The sequence below is a fragment of the Gigantopelta aegis genome, chromosome 12, assembly GCF_016097555.1.
Source record: "Gigantopelta aegis isolate Gae_Host chromosome 12, Gae_host_genome, whole genome shotgun sequence".
In the NCBI taxonomy this organism is placed as follows: Eukaryota; Metazoa; Mollusca; class Gastropoda; order Neomphalida; family Peltospiridae; genus Gigantopelta; species Gigantopelta aegis.
This window is the reverse complement of record NC_054710.1, coordinates 9,683,145-9,693,548: the sequence shown is the minus strand read 5'-3', so window position 1 is coordinate 9,693,548 and position 10,404 is coordinate 9,683,145. Positions and strand designations below refer to the sequence as shown.

General features: G+C 39.8%; 1 protein-coding gene across 1 annotated transcript; it reads left to right on the top strand.

Annotated features, from left to right (window-relative positions):
- Positions 1-1,182: 1,182 nt before the first annotated feature.
- LOC121386814 (carbohydrate sulfotransferase 5-like) lies at positions 1,183-6,495 on the top strand. Its single transcript, XM_041517824.1, has 3 exons — positions 1,183-1,296; positions 3,839-3,983; positions 5,674-6,495. The coding sequence occupies exons 2-3, from the start codon at positions 3,889-3,891 to the stop codon at positions 6,464-6,466; spliced, it is 888 nt and encodes a 295-aa protein (XP_041373758.1). The 5' UTR covers positions 1,183-1,296; positions 3,839-3,888; the 3' UTR covers positions 6,467-6,495.
- Positions 6,496-10,404: the final 3,909 nt, after the last annotated feature.

Genomic DNA, 10,404 nt, shown 5'->3' with positions numbered 1-10,404 from the left:
GTCATTTTGGGGCGGGACGTATCTCAGTGATACACCGCTCGCCTGATGTGCGATCGATCTAGGATCGATTCCCGTCGGTGGGCCCATTAGGCTATTACTCGTTCCAACCAGTGTTCCACAACTGGTGTAACAAAGGCCGTGTCTGTGGCATGGTGCACATAAAAGATCCCTTGCTGTTAATCGAAAAGAGTAACCCATGAAGTGGCGACAGCGGGCTTCCTCTCTCAATATCTTGTGTGGTCCTTAACCATATGTCCGACGACATATACATATAAATAACGCGTGTTGAGTGCGTCGTTAAATAAAACATTTCCTTCTTCTTAAGGTACACCGACCAGTGACCCATAACTTGTTTCAACAAAGGCCATGGTTTGTGCTATTCTGCCTGTGGGAATCGCAAATAAAAGATCCCTTGCTGCCTGTCGTAAAAGAGTAGCCTATATGCCGACAGCGAGTTTCCTCTAAAAAAAACAGTGTCAGAATGACCATATGTTTGACGTCCAATAGCCGATGATAAGATAAAAAAAATCAATGTGCTCTAGTGGCGTCGTTAAATAAAACAAACTTTACTTTCTTCTTAAGGTGATCTTAGCGCTAAGATCACATTCGTGGAACGGGACTCTGGAATTAAAGGGACATTCCTGAGTTTGCTGCATTGTAAGATGTTTCCGACTAATAAAATATTTCTACGATTAAACATACATATTAAATATATTTTCTTGTTTAAAATAGCAGTGTCTGTATATTCAATGTTTTTCTGGTCGTCTTAATATGTGTAAGAAGCCCAACCTTGATTTTTTTTTTTTCAAATAAAAAATATATTTTAGGAAATAAAATGAAATTTAAACTAGTACAATATTAGACATATCAGAAACACGTTTAATATACAGCCACTAATATTTTATGCAAAAAAAATAAAAAATTAGATATGTAATTACAATCGTTAAAAAGTCTCTGTTAGTCAATAACATTTTAAAAACTACAGCAAACGCAGAAATGTCCCTTTAAGTCATGTGCACGGCGGTGTCAGATGGGTCATGCTAATCGATACCAACAATAATAAGTTCGTGGTGTTGTTTATTAATACTTCCGCGCCATAGTTCCCAGCAGTCAGTCGGTCGGTGTGTTGCCTGCCCAATGACATGCCTTCTCTCAACATGCGGGCCCCTGGCGGCGAGAGAAAGTTTAAAATTTCCGGAGGACTTCTTTTTTTCATCGTCTGCGTTGTGGTTGTATTTTGGAGCAGCTTTCCGTTGCTAAGAAAATCCACAACTTTTGAAGATACTTCGTGTAAAGGTATGAATGTCTCTTTCGTCAACTTATTCCTGTGCTTGTCGGCTGGAAATGAACACTATTATATGTCTTAACAATATACACCAATTACGTAGGAAGGTGCCAAAAAGTGTGTGTGTGTGTGTGTGTGCGTGTGTATGTGTGTGTATGTGTATGTATGTGTGTGTATGTGTTGGGGGGGGGGGGAGGGGCGCGCGCTACTGATTCAAGAAAAGTGTGTGTATATGGGGGGGGGGGGGGGAGAGACACATGCTCCCCTTGACCTCTAACCGCCGCTTCCTACACCAGTGTACACTATTCTATACGTGCATACATATATTGAACTTAAACTGACGAGCCCATAAAAGTGAATGAAAGGCCCATTCAGTTATAACACACGAACTTAATAACACTGTATAACATTATATTATCCCGACTCAATATTCTATTAGCGTGGGGGCGGGAGCGGTCGGTTTGGGATCGATCTCCGTCAGTGGGCCCAATGGGCTATTTCTCGCTCCAGCCAGTGCACCACGACTGGTACATCAAAGGCCGTGGCATGTGCTATTCTGTCTATGGGTTTGGTGCACATAAAAGATTCCTTGCTGCTAATCGAAAAGAGTAGCCCATGAAGTGGCGACAGCGGGTTTCCTCCCTCAGTATCTGTGTTGTCCTTAACCATATGTCCGACGCCATATACACCGTAAATAAAATGTGTTGAGTGCGTCGTTAAATAAAACATTTCCTTCCTTCCTATTAGCGTGGCACTATACATACTACAGGCCCGTACGCAGAAATTTATATGGGGGTGCTGGAGTTGTTAGGGGGGTCCGGGGGCATGCCCCCCCCCCCCCCCCCCCCGAATTTTTTAAAAAAATCTAGAATGCAGGAGATGCATTTTCCTGCATTCTGGGAAGTAAATTGGACTATTTAAATTTTTTTTACACATCCACGGACAGACCTCGGCACACTATGGGGGATGCGTACGCACCCTCGCACCCCCACCCCCACCCCCCCCCACCCCACCCCTCTGCGTACGGGCCTGTACCAGTAGTCCTCACACCAGGGGCCAATTTCACAAAACATCGAAAGTTTACGTCTGCGACTAACAGTTATAACGGTCATACATTTACGTGTGTTTCTGCATCGATTTCATGCCAAAAATTACATCATTACGGGAGGTTGAACATTTTAAGGTCAAACGAAACTTAAATATGTATACTTCAAACTATATTTATTGTACTTTTAACAGTAATAAGAATTGTGCTTTAGTCGTAGATTTACGTGTACGTGCAAAACTAGGCTTACGATGTTTTGTGAAATTGGGCCCTATGCGAAGTGGGTCTAGAACTGAGACCAATTTCACAAAACATCGTAAGCCTAGTTTTGCACGTAAACGTAAATCTACGACTAAACCACAATTCGTATTACTATTATCGTTCAACAAAATTATATAGTTAGAAGAACACATATCTTTCATTTTCGTTTGTCTTTAAAATACTCCAGCTTTCGTAATGATGTAATTTTCTGCATGAAATTGATGCAAATCACGTGTAAACGCACGACCGGTATAACTGCTAGTAGCAAACGTAAACTTACGATGTTTAGTGAAATAGGGCCCATGCTCCATATTCATAAACATACTTAAGTCAATGTATGGTACTTATATATGTACTTTAAGTATGTATTTACGTATCATACATTGACCTAAGTACGTTTATGAATACGGAGCCAGGGCCCCGTTCCACGAAGCGATCTTAGCCCTAGGATTACCGTAGGCGCATAGCTACCCTGTGGACTTAAGTTGATCTTAGGGCTAAGATCGTTTTATCGAACGGGGCCCAGATCCCTAGTCTACATTATGCGAACCTCTAAATTTACACCAGTGTGTGGATACATAAGCGTACAAGACAGGGGGCGGAGGGGGGGGGGGGGGGGCAGATGCTGCGGAGCCCCCTAGTGCTGGAGCAAAATTATAGAGAAATTCGGGCGAAATTAGCTAGCGTGAGACCTTTTTAACCATGTATTTCCATCATTCTACCCTCAAATTTAGTTGTCATCCATTTAAAAATGCGTAGTGATTCGTTTGAAACCCTATATAGCCGTTTGGTAGTAATGCTAATTAATATGAATAAATATACAGATTCGGGCATTTTCGTTTAATTCGGGCAAAAGCCAGCTTGCCCCCCTATAAAAATGCGTGTAAGCTTATGGTGTACACCCACACATTGATATATGGCGTCAATGAGTTCATTAAACCTAGTTTTCATATCGAAGCCTTTGACTGTGTCCTCGCTCCAGCCAGTGCACCACGACTGGTATATCAAAGGCCGTGGTGTGTGCTATCCTGCCTATGAGATGGTGCATATAAAAGATCCCTTGCTGCTAATCGAAAAGAGTAGTCCATGAAGTGGCGACAGTGGGTTCCCTGTCAATATCTGTGTGGTCCTTAACCATATGTTTGACGCCATATAACCGTAAATAAAATGTGTTGAGTGCGTCGCTAAATAAAACATTTTTTTTTTTTTTTTTTCTTTTGACTATGTCATCACGCTTTGTTTTTCAGACGTAGTCTCCAAGACACCGGAAGTGGATCTTGTTCTAATTAAAGGGTACATGCGCGGTGGGACTACTTTTCTTTCCGATATCCTGCAGCAGCACGCGGATGCCGTATACTTCCATGAACCGATTTACCTACTCCAATGGCTAAAGTGAGTACCCTTTTTATTTATTTTATTTCGTTGGAATCAAGAGTTGATTTGACTTAGATTATGCAATGGCACTCTCATACTAAAATGAAGAAGTTTATGCAATGGCACTCTTACAATAAAAAGAAGTTTGTTTTGTTTAACGACACTACTAAAGCACATCATCGGCTATTGGATGTCAAACATGGTAATTTTGACAGTCATACAGACAAAACCCGCTACATTTTTCTATTAGTAGCAAGCGATCTTTTATATGCACCATCCTACAGACAGGATAGCACATACAACGACCTTTGATATACCAGTCGTGGTGCATGGGATGGGATGAAAAATAGCCCAATGGGCCCACCGACGGGGCATAATAAACAAGCTTGGTTTCTACATGAATTAATGAATTAATGTTTAACGACACCCCGGCACGAATTCATTGGCTATCGATAGGACGTCAAACTAAGGTGAATGCATCAGTGATTATCAATGGTGTAACGTAATGAACCGAAATGACAAGAAATGAAACCCGCTAAACTAATATTATAGCTAACAAACAATTCAATGACATACTACAATGATATATTTATTACACAGATGATTACTTGATCCAAGCCGTTACAATTACTAGCAAAACAATCCTTTTCAACCGTTACTGCAAATTAGCTTAAATTACCCTCCCAAATATTCGACCATACTTACAGGAAATGTTTTATTTAACGACGCACTCAACACATTTTATATACGGTTATATGGCGTCAGACATATGGTTAAGGACCACCTAGATATTGGAAGAGGAAACCCGCTGTCATCACTTCATGAGCTACTCTTGTCGATTAGCAGCAAGGGATCTTTTATATGCACCATTCCACAGACAGGATAGCACATACCACGGCCTTTGATATATACTAGTCTTTTATACTTTTGGTATTAATATTCAAAATTTCTAAATTGACCGTATTTGATAGGTTATCCCTATCCCGAGTCAGACTCCCGATCCTACTATTTCTCACTCAGTTTGTATCACATTTAAAAGTGTAAGGTATGAAAATATGAATATGCTGAACAACAAAAGAAACGCGTCTAATCACAAATACCGTATATATAATAGCCCGATGGCTAACGCCTGACTATCAATGGAATCGTTAACTTTTCAGAAAAAGTATGAAACTTGACAGAAAATCTTCTATTGCTTAGTAGTATCAATTTGAAAACAGATATTAATATCTCCCCCACCCCTTCGTGGCCGCCATTTTGAATTTCAAAATGGCCGCCACCAGTTACAATTTGTACTGCAGTTAGCATTATCGATTACTTCGGTACCATTGTAGTTGAATACCTTGGCTGTTCTAGCACTTTGACTTCAATCCAGTATTAGAAATTCGATTCGGTGGGCTCATATGGCTATTTCTCGTTCTAGCCAGTGCATCATAACTGGTATATCAAAGACCGTGGTATGTTCAATGAAAAAAAATTTGCGGGTTTCCTCTCTAAGACTATAATATAACATATTATGTCAAAATTACCGAATGTTTGACATCCAGTAGCCGATGATTAATAAATCAATGTGCTCTAGTGGTGTTGTTAAACAAAACAAATTTTAATTCAATATATTAATTTAATTTCTAAACAACAATCAACTATTTTCAGTGGGAATCTTCCATTATGCAACTTACGAAGGTTGTTGTTTGTTTGTTTTTTTCAGCATGACAGCGAATATGCAAGAAGTTGAATATTTATTGAACTGCCATTTTTATCAGTTGAATCGCGATGTCTTCTATTCGTTAGCCAGAGATCTTAGAATCAGTCGAAAGACACAGAACTTTTCTCGCTGCATGAAGCAAGCGTTTGGTAACGAGCACGCTTTAGACTGGTGCCTGCCGCTTCTTGCAAGCGTTTGCAACCAGTCGTCTCTACGAATCGTCAAAGAGCTTCGGCTGCACAACAACGACACGGAACTCCTTCTTCGAAAATACCCCACGTTCAGACTAATCCATTTGGTCAGAGACCCGAGAGCTGTGTTCTTTTCGCGGTTAGAGTTGAGGAGGTCCTATAAGATCCAACAAAATGGGATCGAGGAAAGCGAGTTGTGCGCCCTTATGTTAAGCGACATGGTCGATTCGGTTCGTCTGCAGGCTCTCTATCCAAACAGAGTCAAATATATTCAGTATGAAACACTTGCCAAACATACCATTAATCAGACACACGATCTCTACAAGTTCTTAAACCGATCACCCACGGCGGACATTTTAACCTACGTCAGAAGTATTACGTCACAGACGAATGTAAAAGTGCGAAAAGCACATCGGTTTTTGACACGGCGGTCGAATTCGTCCAGCGTTGTAGATCGTTGGAGGGTGAGTGCTAATTATCAAAGAGTTAAGGTCATAGACGATATATGTAAACATGTTTACAGTCGCCTTGGTTACAGGGCCATCGACAATGAGACTATGTTGAGGGATGTAAAAATACCTTTGACGATACCGATAGAAAGATAGCCCCAGTCCCTATGATCTACTTTTCATGAAGATAAAAGAGTTCTTAGCAACTCAAACAAAATGTATCGTTTAACGTTAGACGCAGCTTGAAATGGACTGAACGTCAAGTGCGATTGAGTTTCGCTTATGTTTGTTTTAAAGATATTGCAGAGGAAACTACCCCTAAGAATTCGGCAGTACCGATTCCAGAAGCGTTTCAGTAAACCATGATTCAATGAGACATGCAAAAAGGCAACCAAAGAGCGAAACAGGACCCCCCCCCCCCCCCCCCCCCAAAAAAGTTGGTTCTTTTAAATATCTTTTAACAAAATCTGGATTTCTGGTGACTTTCCTTCTGATTGGAGAACAGTATCATTCCTATTCTTAAGCCTGGTAAGGATCCAACAAATCCTACCAGTTATCGCCCTATAGATCACTTTGACAAGTTGCATTTGTAAAACCATGGAAATAATTATCAACCGTAGACTTGTCTGGTATCTCGAGTCTCATAAATTGCTCACTATCGTGCAATGTGGGTTGAAATCGAGTGTAGCATGGTTGATAATCTTGTTATATTTGAAACGTTTTGTAGGGAAGCTTTCATCCATAACCAGCATTTTGATATTGGTATTTTTTAACCTGGGGAAAGCTTATGATACCTCGTGGAAGTATGGGATTTTGAAAGACCTCCATGGCATGCATGGGCATTGGAGGTCATATTCCTAATTTTATCTCTAATTACCTAAAATATAGGTCTACAAAGGTACGAGTGGGATCCACGTTCTCAGATATCCACCGTCAAGAGATAGGTATACCTCAAGGTAGCATCCTGTTAGTTACCCTATTTTCAGTGAAAATAAACAGCATCACCCTGTGTTTAAAACCTGGTGTTGACAGCTTGTTATATGTCGATGATTTCCAGATTTGTTACAGATCATCCAATTTTAGTATTATCGAACGTCAGTTGCAACTTTGTTTGAATAAGCTTCAATGATGTCCGACTGATAATGACTTTCGATTCTTAGTCAAAGACTATATGTATGTATATCTGCCAGAAAAGAGGTCAACATTTATATCCACAGATCAGGTCAGGTCAGGTAATGTTTAATCATGCTCATATACCACTTTAGGCTTCGAGCATGTCTGTTCCAAGGCCGATCTCTGGATAGCCAGAAATCTGTCCAAGGACAGACATTTATATCCACAGCTGTTTCTGAACAAAACAAAAAATCTGATTCCAATTGTGGAGGAAACCAAATGTCTGGGGGTTATATATGACAGGAGGCTATCTTTTGTACCCCATTTAAAATATGTTAAAAGAGAAGGCCTTAAAGGCCCTCAATATTTTAAACGTTGACAAGACTGCTGTGTGTGTGTGCTGTCCGTGTATGGATGTGTCTGTGTCTGTGCTAGCGTCTCTCTCTCTCTTTCTCTCTCTCTCTCTCTCTCTCTCTCTCTCTCTCTCTCTCTCTCTCTCTCTCTCTCTCTCTCTTTGTGTGTGTGCACCCAAGTATTTTGGCCGGTTTTCAGGGGTTTGCATTGATAAGTTTTTGTTGTACTCTGTCGTTTATTTTTTCCGTTTCCCTAGCAAATTCGGCTTTTTATATTATCCAACAGATAATAATATATTTTATATACACCATCCCACAGACAGGGTGGTACATACCACAGCCATTGATATGCCAGTTGTGGTGCACTGGCTGGCACGAGAAATAGCCCAATGGGCCCACCAACAGGGATCGATCCCAGACCAACCGCGCATCGAGCGGGCGCTTTACCACTGGGCTACGTCCCGCCCCTCAACAGGAATATTAACAGGATTAAATTCATTGTTTTGTTGTTTTTTTGTTTGTTTATTTGTTTGCTTTTGTTTGTTTTTTGTTTTGTTGATCCTTGAAGGAAACTAGAAACATATTTGCGAAGCTGCCAATCTGTCATCTTTAATTGCTCAATTGTTAATTGTTAACAGTACCAAGTCATATGTAACGGTGATTACACATCTAATGATTACCTGAGCATGTGGGGGAGAAACCCTCCAAGACCCCCCCCCACCCCCTGCAAAAAACAAAACAAAAACAACAATAATACAAATTACAAATCCCCCCCAAAAAAGGAAAAAAATATTTCAAGGTAACGCCCCATTCATATATATATATATATATATATATATATATATATATATATATATATATATTACACAGTATAACTACACCGCACTGGTTTACAGACACACACTTCTGAAACTTAACATAGAAAATTTACGAAATTCTACAGATCCATCCTCTAGTGCATGTTCTATGGAAATGTTAAGAGTCTATAGGGTGGCTCAAGACTGTCTGCCCAGTTAAATATCGAAATTAGGAGATCAGCTCAATATTCAAATTAGACCCACAATTCTTTAGAATTAAACATAGAATGATTATCATATGATAAACAAGTGTTCAGCAGTGCACATTCAACCCACAAATAACAAACACGAGGTGGCTCAGGGACACCTTCCTACGTAACGCCCCATCAATATATATGGTACACAGTGTAAAATCAACCCACAATTCTGAAACGAAAAACATAGAATGTTTATCATATGATAAATAGGTGTTCAGCAGTGCACATTCAACACATAACAAACGCGGAGTGGCTCAGGGGCAACTTCCCACAAAACACCCCATCCATATACAAAACCGTACACAGCGTAAAATCAAGCTACACACAATTCTGAAACTAAACAGAATGTTTATCATATGATAAAGAGGTGTTCAGCAGTGCACATTCAACACATGTATAAAACAAACACGGTGTGGCTCAGGGACAACTTTCAAGGTAACGCCCCATCCATATATATGGTACATAGTATAAAATAAAGCTACACGCAATTCTGAAACTAAATATAGAATGTTTATCATTTGATAAAGAGGTGTTCAGCAGTGCACATTCAACACATATATAACAAACACGGGGTGGCTCAGGGACAACTTTTAAGGTAACTCCACATCCATATATATATGGCACACAATGAAGCTGAAGTTGGTTCGATATTCAACGTTCAACAATCAATGTTCAGAGACAGGATAGCACATACCACAGCCTTTGATATACCAGTCGTGGTGCACTGGCTGAAACCAGAAATAGCCCAATGAGCTCACCGATGGGGATCGATCCCAAACTGACCGCGCATCAAGCGAGCGCTTTACCACTGAGCTATACATATACGTCCCGCCTCCTGCCTATAGATTCACCTTTATGTGTTTAACCATCTGTCACTTTGAAATGGGGTCAATTATCTGTTTCTGATGGTCAACGCGTTCACCATTTAGATCCGTCATTGATAACCTTGAAACACATGTGGTTCATGTATTCATGTGCGACGGGTAGCAATCGAAGATGATCATAAAATATAGTCCATAAATAACAATTAATGTTTTGCTGGAAACAAAGCTTTCTTCACCAAATAGAAAGTTAAAAAGTCAATGACTCGTAGCCGAGGCACGTGCAAAGTAAAGGTTTTGTAAATAATGTAAAAAAAGAAAGAAAAGAAATGGTGACACATGTGACACATTTTTAAAGGGACATTCCTGAGTTTGTTGCATTGTAAGGTGTTTCCGACTAATAAAATGTTTCTACGATTAAACTTACATATTAAATATATTTTGTATATATGTGTTTCTGGTCGTCTTAATATTTGCAAGAAGCCCAAACTGGATTTTGTCTTTAAATAATTTCGTACGTACGAAAAAAACATATTTTAGGAAATAAAGTGAAATTTAACCTAGTACAAATATTAGAACGACCAGAAACACGTTTAATTACAATCGTTAAAAGGTCTCTGTTAGTCTCTGTTCTTAAACATTGCAACGACACCACTAGAGCACATTGATTAATTCATCATCGGTTAATGGATGCCAAATATTTGGTTATTCTGACACGTACTCATCAGAGGAAACCTACTATATTTTTCATGG